Source organism: Anticarsia gemmatalis, chromosome 12 (assembly GCF_050436995.1).
Source record: "Anticarsia gemmatalis isolate Benzon Research Colony breed Stoneville strain chromosome 12, ilAntGemm2 primary, whole genome shotgun sequence".
Taxonomy (NCBI): Eukaryota; Metazoa; Arthropoda; class Insecta; order Lepidoptera; family Erebidae; genus Anticarsia; species Anticarsia gemmatalis.
Window position 1 is genome coordinate 4,981 of NC_134756.1, and position 14,382 is coordinate 19,362.

At 45.9% G+C, this 14,382-nt stretch overlaps 2 protein-coding genes across 2 annotated transcripts; one reads left to right on the forward strand and one right to left on the reverse strand.

Annotated features, from left to right (window-relative positions):
- Window positions 1-973: 973 nt before the first annotated feature.
- Window positions 974-5,390, forward strand: LOC142977356 (uncharacterized). The gene is made up of 6 exons (XM_076121233.1): window positions 974-1,772; window positions 2,481-2,802; window positions 3,195-3,357; window positions 4,208-4,257; window positions 4,339-4,427; window positions 4,527-5,390. Exons 1-6 carry the CDS (start codon window positions 1,725-1,727, stop codon window positions 5,388-5,390), a joined length of 1,536 nt encoding a protein of 511 aa, XP_075977348.1. The 5' UTR covers window positions 974-1,724.
- Window positions 5,391-11,654: 6,264 nt separating this feature from the next.
- Window positions 11,655-13,821, reverse strand: LOC142977012 (collagenase-like). Its single transcript, XM_076120678.1, has 5 exons — window positions 13,108-13,821; window positions 12,766-13,033; window positions 12,587-12,685; window positions 12,288-12,481; window positions 11,655-11,953 (listed from the first exon to the last, which is right to left on the reverse strand). The coding sequence occupies exons 1-5, from the start codon at window positions 13,297-13,299 to the stop codon at window positions 11,849-11,851; spliced, it is 858 nt and encodes a 285-aa protein (XP_075976793.1). The 5' UTR covers window positions 13,300-13,821; the 3' UTR covers window positions 11,655-11,848.
- Window positions 13,822-14,382: the final 561 nt, after the last annotated feature.

The following is a 14,382-nucleotide window of genomic DNA, read 5'->3' on the forward strand; positions in this document are numbered from 1 at the left end:
AATCGATAAAAACTTTGAACTAGGTACTTATTAACGATATTAATTTTCGCTTGAGTGAATAAATAATGTTTTAAGGTAGTATTATACTATTCATACATTTATTCGCAATCTGTTTCGATTGACGAACAGGAAGATACAAACCAAACAACGACGTGATTCACAAGATGGCCGAAACGATTTTTTTTTTTGACAATCACTACCCTACCTTTCAATCTCTAGTATTGAACGTTTCGTTTCATGCATTTAATTTTAGGTTATTGTTTTTCTATGCCTTTTTTCATTTATTTAATATGTAAAACGCATGTTTTATATATGATTTGAACATAATCAAGCGTTATTGTTAGCTTCTGAGATTAATTAGACATTAAAAAATATATTTATTTATCTGATTTGTTGAAAATAGTATGAGTGTATTCTATCTATTCTAAATGAAATAGACTTTAACAATAGGTACCTAGGTACCTAATTTAATTTAAAAAATGTTTAGGTACCTATCTTTGTTTTTTGTTGCCATACAGATAAAATTCGTTTAATTTAAAATTTAGCCAAACTTTTGTCCACAATATTTCTGCGATCGACAAAATGTTTATTACTACCGTAAATAATTGTAGGTATCATTTGGCAAGTTCGAAATAAATGATTATGATTATGAAAAAGGGACAGACGCCTCGATGGTGGCTATCTCTCTCATCTCGTTTTGCCTCTGTTAAAATTCATTTCCCAAAGTAAACCTTATGATTTCTATTATTGTGATAATACTTTGAGAGTGCTCCTGCTCAGTCCTGTTAGTATAATACGTAGGGTTGCCATCTTTAAAATTTAGAAAACCGGATAAGATACGTGAAAACCCCGGATTTTAGAGTCCGAAAGCCGTACATGTCAACAAGAAGAGCAACCGCGACGGGAGGAGTGGGGGAACGCTGAATATACTTGGTTCGTCGGTTGATCGTGGTGTGCGAGCGTAGTGCGTGTCTCGCAGGCGGCCCAATTTTTTATATTTATTAATTTTTTAAAACCCGGTCTACAAATGAAACCTTCCTCGGACGCTCCCCGGATGCCCTCTAAACTAGGACAAATCCAGGGAAACCCGGACGGATGGCAACCCTTACAATACGTCCATGCGTCCATGTCATTGACATTAGCGATTAGCGTTCAAAATATTAGGTACATAAAGAGACGACGTTATGTTGTTGCTTGTCATTGTTATATTTAATAATTACATTTGAGTATTTTGAGTTGTAGTTGTTGTTCGGAGGGAGATCATAATATCATGACTAAAATAATCCACCATCCTGTCACTATGATCAATCTTACAATTATTATTAAACTCGTCAGGACTCGACAAATTATTAAATAATCTATCAAATACGGTCTTAAACGGTGTGTCAGCGAGATCATCAAATTATTATTTTTAAAAGTTATCTTTGCGTTACGCTAAACAGTATGATAACAACTGTATTGTCAAAACGTGTGATATATTGTAATAAATGATAAGAGTGATAATAGCGCCGATCTCGGGTGGCCTGTGACCGTTGACACTCAAGTAACCAAGTAACTGAGCGCGATCGAGTGAAGTGGCCACTGCAGCAAGTCGGCAGTGTACCTACTCGTTCCTTACTTACTACTGTAATATAATAGTGTTAGTAGTAGTAGATCAGTTGGCGGTTCGTCGGCGCGAGCGCATCGCAGATTATCAATAATATTGCACATAGTGGTTCAACAATATGGAGCTGGAGTTTGATGTAGTGACGGTGGACACGAGTCTCGCCGAGGTAAGACTGACCGAGTACATTCAGTGATAACACTGTTACCAACTGTGAGCAGTGGCGTCTCTCTATGTGTGTAGACCATGCCCACCATGTGCCTCATATTATTATTAGGGAACATGATATTGTTAAGATAACACAGTCTGATATATGTGTTATTTTTTTAAGTACTTTTTGCTTGATGTAGTATTTACAATGGAGACAATCACTGATGTACATTTTATTAGTAATTGCTATAAAGTGAGGATACTACACAAAAGGGGGAAAAACAAGACAAAGGAGTGACATAGAAGCCTGGTGGTAACATAATATGTAGGTTTTGACTGTTCAAGTCTCTCTGTTTGTGTTGTGTCATGTGTATGCCTGACATCCACACACCGTATGTAAGTGTATAGAGTACTGTGACACTTACACAGTGTGTTGGAAGGAACACATAGACATGACACGACATCACATGTGGGCTCTGTGCTGCTGTCTCAGTGTCTCAGTGTATTACAGCGGGTGGTTTTGAGCAGAAGCTTCAACAAGTTAGATGCCAGGCGTAACTGCAGCATTCACAGATATTCTTTTATAACATTTAACATTGTCATATTATCAATACAGGCAAAGCATATCTCCAGTTAAGTTTATTACTAACTTAGTGTTGTGTTATATAACAATGTTGTACAATTCTGTGAATAATTTTGAGTAAATAAAGTGATGCATTTCTTTCAGGATTATTTACAAAAATCAAAATTATGTGAAGTATATGAAGCAGTTGGGTCACATAACACTTACTTTGATGGAGAAAACTTTGTGAATAATGTGGAAGATACAGAATATAACATGTCTCCTGCGAGCAGGGATGAAGACTCAGTCAAGGATATTGACTTGAAACTCATTGATTTGGCTGACCAATTGAAACGCAATATCAAATTGTTTGCACAACTAGACTATCTCAGTAGAAAGATTCCCCTTGAAGACACTGAAACTCAAGTGCACATCATAATTCAACAAATGCACCATATGTCACAGCAGTGTGACATCACCTTGACGGGTGAGTACAACTAGGCTCTCAGTACCCTTCAGCACTGCAGCACTGGGCACACTGCTCATACAATTATGTGTCGTTAATCTCATATAATGCAACATAATATCAAGTTTTTGTATGACATGACAAAATAACAAATATAAGTACTTAGGTACACGTCTGTTATTCTATAAAACATACATAGGTACTCATATGTTGGTTATTCTGTCATTCTAAAACTTCAAAGATTTAAATGAAATTCAGGGTGATCATTTTCTAACATAGATGAGAAAGGAAAATCCCACTCGAAAGTGGTGATTATATTGAATGTTGTCAGTGTTGTGACACGCTCGGTGGGTAGTGGGGTAGTGGGGTAGTGGGGTCGAGCGGCGTAGTGAGTTTAGTGAGTGTGCCGGCAGGCGTGGAGGTGGTGGCGTGGCGCGCGCTGGGCGCCGCGTCGCCGCTGCTGGCGCTGGGGCACGCGGCGCGCCTGCTGCTGCTGGCGGGCCGCTGCGGGCTGCGCGCCGCGCGCCTCGCCGCGCCCGTGTGCCACCTGTTCGCCGCGCTGTGCCGCCGCGCGGGGTCAGTCACCTCTCACACCTCTCACACCTCTCACGCAGAGAGTCTCATTCATCCTTTCATCTCTAGAGCCGAACGTATCACTGAGTGTAGTTCGATCCACTCACACCATGTATCTTGACATTTGCCAATCATGGCTAGTAATCTGAGGGGGTTCGTATGGTGAAGGTGGCCGCCACGGCATCCTTTTCGTCGATTGACGTGGGTTCGATTACATAACCAAGGAATAGGTGATAAATGACTCCACAAATACTTCTCAGGATCCATCAGCTCCGTGAGGGTCTGGCCAGCCACTGTATGTAACTCACCAGCACTGCGCCTTCAGTCTTAGCACAATACAAGTAGGACCAGTCCGTCCAGCACGCGACACATAATAATAATGAATGTCTAGCCGATATCCCGCTACAGCGGTCAGTTTCATTAAAATTGGCCAGAGGTACAGGACTTTGTTTATGGTGTCCAAGTGTGTGTACAATACACATGTAAACTTCTATTCCTTCACTCTCATGGCCCGGTGGGACGCATAACCGACACGACCTGTGAAAGATCTGCAGGACTCACAAGTCAGCAGGAAGTCAGCACAGGACTGACGGCTTTACGTGCTCTCCGGGGCACGGAGGTCTACAACCTCAACTTCCTAAGTCCGGGCAATTTCGGAGAAATTCTTAACACGAAATTTCAGAAAAGACTTTTTGGCCCGACCTGGGATTCGAACCCGAGACCTCTTGCGCGGCAGTCGTATACACTACCGACCGCGCCACAGAGGCAGACGCGCGACATGTATTGATTGATCTCTCACCGCTTTGCATTATTTGATCTTGAACTAACGCAAAGTTCTAATAACAATTTGCAGGTTGAACGTCACAGTACACTTCGTGGAGGAGCTGGATCAGCCGGCGGACGGTAAGCGGTGGATATGACGTTTAGTTCTCTGTAAGCAATGAGCAGTGTACAGTGTGTCTGACGCGCCGTGTTGTGTCGCAGACGAGGTGCCGGCGGGCGCCGTGGGCGTGGTGTGCGGCCTCGCCGACGTCGAGTCCGCCGCCGACGCGCTGCGAGCCTCCTCGTCCCACGTGCGTACACCGCGCTACACTCCACGACACTCGACCACACTCGACTACTCGCCACCGCGGCGGACACGCTTTCGCTAACGGAACACGTTTACGCCGCAGGTGCCGTGGAAACTGCGCAGAGTACTAGTGCAAGAGAACGTTTTCGAGCAATTTAAACGAGCGGTCGCACGGAGAGGGCCCCCGGGCGTCGCGGGCCGCGCCTTCTACGCGGAAGGCGACGGGGAGGAGAGGACGGGGGGCGAGGCGGGCGAGGCGGAGCGCGTGCCCGTCGAGGCCTACCGCAGCGACAAGGAGGCGCTGGCGCTGCTGCGCCGCCTCGCGCCGCACTACGTGTCGCTGTGGGCCGCCGACGTGGCGCGGGTCAACCTGTTCGCGCACGGGCTCGCCGCGCCCGTCGTCTGGGTCAACGGCTACGGCGTCTTCGGCGGCCCGCCCGAGCTGTCCGAGGCGATCTACTCGGGCGCCGCGCCGCTGCGCCCCGTCGCCGTGCGCCTGGACGCGGGCGCGGCGGCCGAGCTGCGCGCGCTGCGGGAGCGCTGGCTGCGCCTGGACGCGGCCGAGAGGCGCGCCAGGCTGGGCGCGGCGCTGGCGGGCGCGGCGGGGGAGGGGGCGGGGCGCGCGGCGCGGCGGGCGCGGGCCCCGGGCGCCGCGCTGCAGGCGGGCGCGCGCGGCGTGGCGCTGGGCGTGGAGGCGCCGAGCGCCGCGGTGTTCGCGCTGGAGCGCGGCGCGGCGTGGGAGCTGGCGGCGCCGCTGCTGGGCGGGGCGGCGCTGGTGGCGGGCGCGCCGCTGGCGGCGGCGGCGGCGGCGCTGCGGGAGGCGGGCGCGCCGGTGCTGAGCGCGGCGGCGGGCGGCGGCGAGCCGGCGCTGCTGCGGCGCTACGAGCGGACGGGCGCGGCGGGCTTCGACGTCGCTCGCACTCTTCGAGTGATTTGGACGAGTTCGGAAACTATCTTCGCTAACTGAGCGCGTCGTCTTCGTTGAACGACGTTCGGAGCGCCGCCTCGAGTGTTACGCGAGAGACGTCGCCGGTACTGGGTAGCTTTTGGTAATGAACCTTTGTAGACGATTAAATGTACAATTTCAGTACTCGATAGCTTTACCTGCGTGATGCGTCGTATTAAAGTTATCAGATCTTGACAATTTTATTTACATCACAGAAACCGTAATATCTCGATCTACTTTTTATGTTACTCAAACAATAATTTTATTAAAATGGTGAGAAAAACAATTAACACAGTAATTCATCCATACTAATATTATAAATGCGAAAGTAACTCTGTCTGTCTGTCTGTCTGTCTGTCTGTCTGCTACTCAATCACGCCTAAACTACTGAACCAATTTGCATGAAATTTGGTATGGAGATATTTTGATACCCGAGAAAGGACATAGGCTACTTTTTACCCCGGGAAAATGACGCATTACCCGGGAAAATTCAGGTGGCGAACGAAGTCGCGGATAATCAATATTATAATGACATTCAATTAACAAAAGTCCGTTGTCATGGCAACTGTATTAATGGCGGATATGCCTTAGCGCGACTTCGTTATATTAAGAGATATAAATAATTTTGAGAATATTTTTCGCGAAAAAAAAGCATATTTTGTTGTTAAGGAATAATTAAGCTTTGTATTAGTAAAAAAAATCGTAAAATAAATTAGTAGTTTTAGAGAAAACCCCACAAACGTATCATACAAAGTTTTTACTAACTTAAATGCAACATTCTATAAAGAGCTGTGTTAAAAAAACTGTTAGACTACATGTCATTCCTCATGATTATTTCTTTCAAACTATCTTCACACAAGAACTATTGAAAAACTTTGATGAAATTTGGTAGACTAAAGTTTGTGAGTATATATGTATGGATTTTTGTTACTCTTCACGCATATACTACTCAACAGATTAGGATGAAATTTAGTATATAGGTAGCTGAAGACCCAGAATAACACATAGGCTTTTTACCCCGGAGTTCCCGAGGGATCAGGATTTACACGGGAAGGGTTTCCACGCGGACGAAGTCGCGGGTGGCCTCTAGTAATATTATAAATGCGAAAGTAACTCTGTCTGTCTGTCTGTCTGCTACTCAATCACGCCTAAACTACTGAACCAATTTGCATGAAATTTGGTATGGAGATATTTTGATACCCGAGAAAGGACATAGGCTACTTTTTACCCGGGGAAAATATCTCATTACCACGCGGAAAACAGCGACAATCGGAAGAAACCGCTCCACCGCTGGCAATATTAAATCGCACTATCATTACGTTTTATGCCTTAGCTGGGCAAACCTATGCTTTGGAGATTTTTAACCGAAATTTGATTATTATGCTACTTACGTTATTCTAATCACTCTAATCAGTTGAGGTTATAATCTTTCTTTCTCTCTTTCTACTATGCCATAGTAAAATGAATGGGTTTAGATAGAGGCTATTTTTTTTATTTCTTAATTTCGTTGTAAATTTGATTCTAACATTAGTTCGAGCGAGGCCACGCAAGGCGGCTAGTGTGCACGCAACAGTCCGCTCAAAGAATACTCCAAAAGCGGGTGTAGAGTGCGTGAAAGGGATCCTAAACAATTTCTTCAGAAATTGCCACTGCACGCCACTGAGGATATTGTTTACAAAGAATGACCGCACACAATATTATTGTGCATTTACATGAGGAAATTACTTATAATACCTAAGTACCTATATGTAGGCTGTGTATAAATAACACTTGCGTATTATAGACAACAGGACATAAAGGATAAAATGCCAGCTGTAACAGTTATTCTAAATCAGTTCCAGCGAAGTATCAAATGTTTGCTCTATAATTAATTATATGAAAGTAAGTAGGTATTTAGGTTCTCACTTCTCGCTTCGCTCGCTCCCGCCTTAGCCTTTTTACCTAACCTATCGATATTGAGCAGCGAGTTCAGTCGATTTTGCTAGCCTAGTTTTGATTGTAACATATGTGTATATAAATATACCTACCTAATATATTTATTCCACAATCGTCTCGTACTTACAGATACAATGATCTAAGTACCTACGACTCGTTTTCTAATCTCGGTCAATTTTAAATCCAATGTTGGGGAAATTTGCCGGTGGACAACGGCGCTTTGCTGCGCTTCGACGTGGAGTTGCGCGTGACGCAGGCGCAGGCGCAGGCGCGCAAATTTTGTAAGTAAAGTAGTGAACTTACTATCTGGATTTTGGAATTTAAGATAATAAACGGGTTTATTGTGAGGTGTTAGCAAGTGCAGTCACTCGTTCGAGTCACTTGCAGGGAGTAGTTCGCTCGGAGCAGCCATCTGTGGTCAGTGCGCGCGGCGGCGTGACCTCGCTGCAGGAGCTGCACCTCGACGACAACGCGCTCGGTGACACGTGTCCGCCCATCGACCGCGCACGTCTCTCACACACTCATACAGACACACCCATCTTCATATTAAGTACTGCCTGACCCGTGCGGCTGCGCTCGCGTGAGTTTCATACTGTTATGCTTATTTATACGTTTGAGCAGACGAATTGCAAAGCACTGGATGCACCTACACATAAATATGCAAACAACTTTATTGTCATCTAATGGTTGCTTACAAAAGCGACCCGATGGGCACACAATATGACACAGGCTCAGGCAGGCTTGATTTCCTGTGGTTACCTTCTTTTCTGCTCTCGTCTGCATCGATACCAGTTTACAGCGTAAAGCGGTTAACTAACACTTGCATCCGCGATATACGATAAAATATAATACATTATTATAGATTGATATATTGCTTATCCGTCTGGATCTAGGCCAGACGGGTACAGAATATACCGATTGAATAGACAGACCTATCTGCGCTGGAACACTACACACGCGTAATAATGTTGAAGTACTTGCGATGGTTCGTCCGAAATCGTGTAAACCGTAAGAAGACTTTTAAAAAAATCATCCTTTGTTTATTTTTAAAACTTATAAATGCATAGGACCACACAGTCTATTTCATAGCTATCCAATTTATTTTCATAATGTGTTACGAACTATAAAGCCATTCGTTAGTTGCGGCGAACAAACGAAATTGCTTGGTTTGCCATCTAGGATTTCCTGGAGAGAGTTGCGTTATGCAAAAATCTTGTGATGAAAAATCTCAAATATATACATCGTCTATGTTTGAAAGTTTATAAATGAATTGCCTGTTTTATTGCTCTTCATTATTTTTTCCAATAAAGCAATCAAAACAAATTAATTAGGCAAAAAATGCTGTGTTGCGGATTTCCATCCATCGGATTGCCATCTATTGGTTGGTGCGAACAACAGTAGTTGGTGCGAGGTTATTCCGCTCTGTCTGCGCTGGGCCTATTGCGAATGTTGTGAAATGGATTGCAACGCCATCTATGGTCTCTTTAGGGAAACGTAGGTTCGAACGATTTCTACTTATTTTCTTAAATTTTCTAGAAATCTATGCGATAAAAAGTATCCTATAAGTTGCTCCACTACTTATTCTACGTCTATATCAAATTCCAGTGCATTCTATTCGGTAGTTTTTACGTGACGCGGTAACATCCAGACGGACGACAGACAGGCAGACAGAAAAAAAATTATAAATCACAGATTCGGAGTAACTGTTTCTTAACATCCCCCATTGGTTTATTTTTAAATAAGTATATATTCAATGTACAGAATTGACATCTCTACAGATTTATTATAAGTACCTAAGCATAACTATAGATTTATAGGATTGAAAGAAAACTTCTACATTATCATTTGGGATTACGTGTTTGATAACAAAGTGTATCATATTGATGGCACTTCTCCGCTGCGAGGTCTATTTCGAGTGGTCGAGCTGCATCTGTCGCGACTGGCGCCAGGGCATGTCGTCCCTCGCGCGGCTCGAGCTCGGCGCCACCCGCCTCACGCGGCTCACGGAACAGTTCTCCGCCCCGCACCCTTCCCGCAGTACGCGGGGCTGGAGTTTCACGCGAGGCCCGTGATCCACGTCGACCTCACCGGCAACAACGTGACGCGGCTCGCGCACGACCCCGCAGACTACTCGCGGCTGGTGGCGTCCGTTGCATCATTTTTGAAACGCTCACGTAAACTTACATAATTTTTCAAACGCTTCTGCTGACGTTCGCGTACCTGCTATGTAGCATGTAGCATACCGAAGATACGACTGAAACCGCATAAACCACAATTTTTTCTTTCTGTCATTCCAGGTTAACGTTTTATAAACTTATAAATGCATAGTTTGTTATATGCTATTTACATTACACAAATTAAATGAGAGAGTGTCCATGTGTGAGTGTATGGGTGTATATGCAGGAGTGTTAGTAATTAGTCGCAGATAGTGTGACAGTATCAGCACTATCAGCGGTGGCCACTCCATCACGCGCCCGCGCCGCTGATTACTATCAATCGCTAAATTGTAATAATTAAATACATGAACAGATAAATTATCGATATTTGTCCATCCTTGTCATTGGAATGTAATCGAGGCGTGACGTCACGCTCGCCTCGCCACACTGTCCACACAGCCCACACGCTCCGCACAGAGCATCATTGTCCATTGGACTAGGGTCCTACTTGTAGTTGGCTCGATCATATTGCTGGCAAGCGGCAGTGTATGAGACCACGACGTGTCGGGTTCGCTTCCGCAGCACAGCGAGCCCGCAGTTTCAAGTGTGGTCAGAGAGTGGTGGAGGCGGAGGCGAGCAGTCGCGGCGGACTGCGTCAAGCCCTCACCACTTGACGTGCTATACGAATTCATGATCACATTTTATATGCTGTCAAGTATTATATATATTATGGCTCGACAAACCATCAGCGGTGTATAATGGGGTGGAATGGATTCAGACGGATGCAAGCTTCCACGACGCGCTGAACGACGGAGGGGGAAGGCATTAGGGGGAATCACTCGCTGGAGTCTGGTTCGAGTCTTTTCGAGCAATGTCTCTTTGATGAAGCTCTATGTTAAATAATGTACTTGTGAAGCTATGTCCAGTGCAAAGCAGCGGGATGCATGTGCGGTCTGCCTCAGGTTAAGTACAGCATGTTTTACATGAAATAAAGAAGCATCTAGTGTATTTCCGTCGTGCTGTTTTGAAGTAAAAAGTCAGCGCGATCGCAGATTACGAGGCGATTATGTGAGATAGTGCGCTGCGGTATCAGGCTGTATCAGGCTTCGTTCACAAGGCATTGTCCTGCTCGGTTTTTGTGTTCCGGGTGTTCATATGGTCAATTTTCACTCGTGTAAAAACGAATAGCCGCAGTGTCAACACAGTTGTCACAGTACCAAGTACACGTCATTGTAAGTGTTTGATGGATCCGCGCTTGGTTTTGGGGATAACGTGTGTGTGCACATTTGAAAAATTATGAAATCTTAAAACGATGAAATTATGATTCGCTTGATTTGATTTGCTTGACCAGTCCGTTGAGTATGCGTTAACGTATAAACGGTACACGTTTTTTTGCAGTAGGTACCTGGTACAATCGTCGTGTGAATGGATCTATTTGGTCACAATTTATACGTAAAGTCGTGTTCTGGTAAAATGCGTGCAGGACAATGCCGTGTGAACGAAGCCTCACGGTACAGGTGTAGTTGTGGCAGCGTGTCGAGTGTGTTGTGTGTGTTGTGTGTGTTGTGTGTGTTGTCACTGATAGCACTGATAGCAGTGATAGCAGTGATAGCGCGTGATGGATGGCTCATTAGCGTTGCATTAGCGGCCTACAACTGGTTCACGTTCCGGCTTTGCGATGATATCTACTACTCGCTTTGGAATTCCCAACTTGTAACATTAACAACAGATAACTGCAAATTACTCGTATCTGGAAATTAAATCACAATACAGATAAACGGTTTAGAGTTGTTTTTAAACATTTATGTGCACTGTGGCACTGTGGTGTCGCGTGGCACACACGTTAACATATGAGACATAAGTCTTGTACACCAGTCCATACAGAATAACAGTCAGGCAGTAAACGTATCACGTATCATGTTACTATAGAGGTAAATATACTTAAGAAATGCAGAACCGCGTTCATTGCGTCATATGGAGGAATAGTATGATAAAAGACCATTTCCTCTTCTTTTTTTTTAAAGACAAATCCCGCATTAAGAATTGCAACAAATTGAACAATTTATTATTGATGGATCGCACAAATTGTTCTTGTTGAAATCGAACGCACGACCTCCCGACGCAACGGTAGCGGCGTGGTGACCAAAACCACTGCGCCACGGAGGTCAAAATAGTAAAATAAATTGTGGTTTGAAAGAAAATTCAATGAAAATGATTGAGAAAAGGATGCTGAGATGGTTTGGTCGTGTAGAGAGAATGAATGAATGTTATATCTGGGAAAACCGTGTTCTCAATAAAATAATACAATCAGCATGGGTTTGTGTGAGGTACACGTATATTATGTAGCGATATTGGCGATGAAGTCGTCGTGGGGGCGGGCCGGTGGGCTCAGATCCGAGCCTGTATCCATGAGGCGAAGGAGGTGACCCGCGCGAACCCGGCCGGCCAGCCCACCTGGCACCCGCGCGACGAGCCGAACGACGTCACTCCGATCTGAAACACCACCCAGCGTCAGAGCGACCTCGACACAGCCTCATTAGTGACGCACACCACCGTGATTGTATCACAGTGACACAGTAACTGTTCCGCATATTCACCTCACGAACATCATCTATGAATGCAACGATGCTAGCACTTGTAGACGATGGCAGGACGGAATTATGTATATACACGTTCGTGTCGCTCGTTAATCACCTGTCGATGTGGGCTCGATTCCCGTGCGCAACAAATATTTAGGCACAGTTATGTAGATACAAAATATGTGCATTTCTCAGGTTGCAAGAGTAAAATCGTTCAGTAGATAAGGTAAGCGGAGTGGGAGACGTACGAGCACGCGCTGGCCGCCGCTGGTGACGACGAGCGGGCCGCCGGAGTCGCCGCCGCACGTGCCCACGCCGCCCGCGCCGCTCGTGCACAGCGTCGAGCCCACCACGATGTTGCCGAAGAACTGCTGGCACGCGCTGTTCGTCAGCACTTGCAGCGACACGTGGCTCTGCACCTGGTTCGTCGAGATGCCCGCACCTGTACCACAATCACGCTACAGATCAACGATCGACAACGCGTCGCAACCACTCCACAGTGCCACGCAAAACTTAGGCTTTCAGAATAAAGAGAGGAAGAGCTGACTGTCACTAGTTCTGCCGTAGCCAGCGGCCTGCGCCCAGGTGCCCGCGAAGTTGCTGCTGAGCAGCGAGCCGCCGGGCAGCGCCACCGCCTGGATCACGTCTGTAAAGAGTATTTAAAATGTAATAAAATGCTCCGAGCGGGGAAGGCGGGATAAGGTAGCGAGCAGGAGCGACACTCACTGGTGTAGGCGACGTGGTCGAAGGCGACGATGGCGACGTCGTTGGCGAGCGTGTTGGAGTTGTAGGAGGCGTGCACCTCCACGCGGCTGGTGGCGACGCGCGTGCCGCCGGAGAAGAGGCGCGCCGAGCCGAACACCATGGTGAACTGGCGCGCCTGGTTGCGCCCGTCGCGCCAGCAGTGCGCCGCCGTCACGGCGCGCGTGTTGCGCACCATCGACGAGCCGCACACCGACGTGCCGCCCGACGTCAGCGTGATCACCATGCCCACCTGCCGCCACCGACACGTTGTGTAATGTCCATGGTACAGGTTAAGCGACCGTCCGAAAAACGTTAAGGGCTTACCAAGAACGGATACGCGCCGAGGGCGGCGGCGGAGCCACCGACGATCCTGCTGCCGTCGAAGTCGTGCGCCTGCTCGGCTCGTTTGATGCGCGCCGCCTCCGCGATGCCCACGTTCTCGTGGTAGTACAACTGGATCGGCTCCTCGGCCAGCGCCAGCGCCGCCAGCGCGATCACTATCGACAAGCTCTTCATGTTTGTTTGTTAACCGCCAGTGTTTGCGGTCGAAGCGGATTCGAGGCGGTTTATATTCTATGGGATTCAATGCCACCATATTATTATCTTATCATAACAATAATTATGAAATTTGACAAGAGCGCGATGGCCCTGGTGAGACCATGACTGAAGTCCGGTTATCGGGACCACGTCGCTTGTTAGACCTTGTGTGTATGTGTGGACTGCGTACTCTGCCCATAGTTCGGCATTCAGGGATGCATCCCTGAATGCCGAACTATGGGCTCTTGACTTCGAGAAATGATTCACGAATAAAATGTATTAACAGGAACTTTCACGCTTCCAGTAGTAAAATGAAGGAGCTCATCATCGAATGCACTTTCGTCATCCATCTAAATCTCTCTAGGAAAAGATTTTCCAAATACACTACAATTCGTATTCTTTTATTACTATTAATAAAAAGTAGAGAAAAACATATAAGTAGGACTATTTGTCTATTTGATAATAGCGAAACGTGGAACTATTTGGCACACTCTGGTTCGGGTCACGGGTCTCTTACACCTTCGGGTAACACAAGCGTGATTAAAATAAAATAAAAAAATAAAATAAAATAAGAAAAGAGTCGCAGATGCGAAGATGTAGATTATACCTTACCTTACTTACAAATGTTTCATTTGTTAACAAAGTGTGAGAATCTTGAGTCGCGTTAATTGCCATGATTTCATGAACACGTTACGATAACCTCATAAACAAAGGCCATTAAGTAACAACATGAAAGCTTACCAAATGGTTGCAGTTTCAATACGAACTGTCTACATCGAAGCCGGTAAGAATCTTGTATTTTGAAAAAATCAATAATATACACACGTTTCAGTATTAATTTCGCAAAAATGTTGTTTCTTTAGAGGGGTGAATTTGAACAATATCGTGAGTGGACGCTGTGGTCGAGACCGCTCCATACTGTGAGTGGTTCAGCGCCTGCTCTCCACACGCGTCTGTGCGAGTCTAGCTCAAGTGTTCTGTAACGTAGGTATTCGGAATACTTCATATCCTTACTATACTATTTACTTAATCCATACTATTATTATTAACTAGCTGACCCGC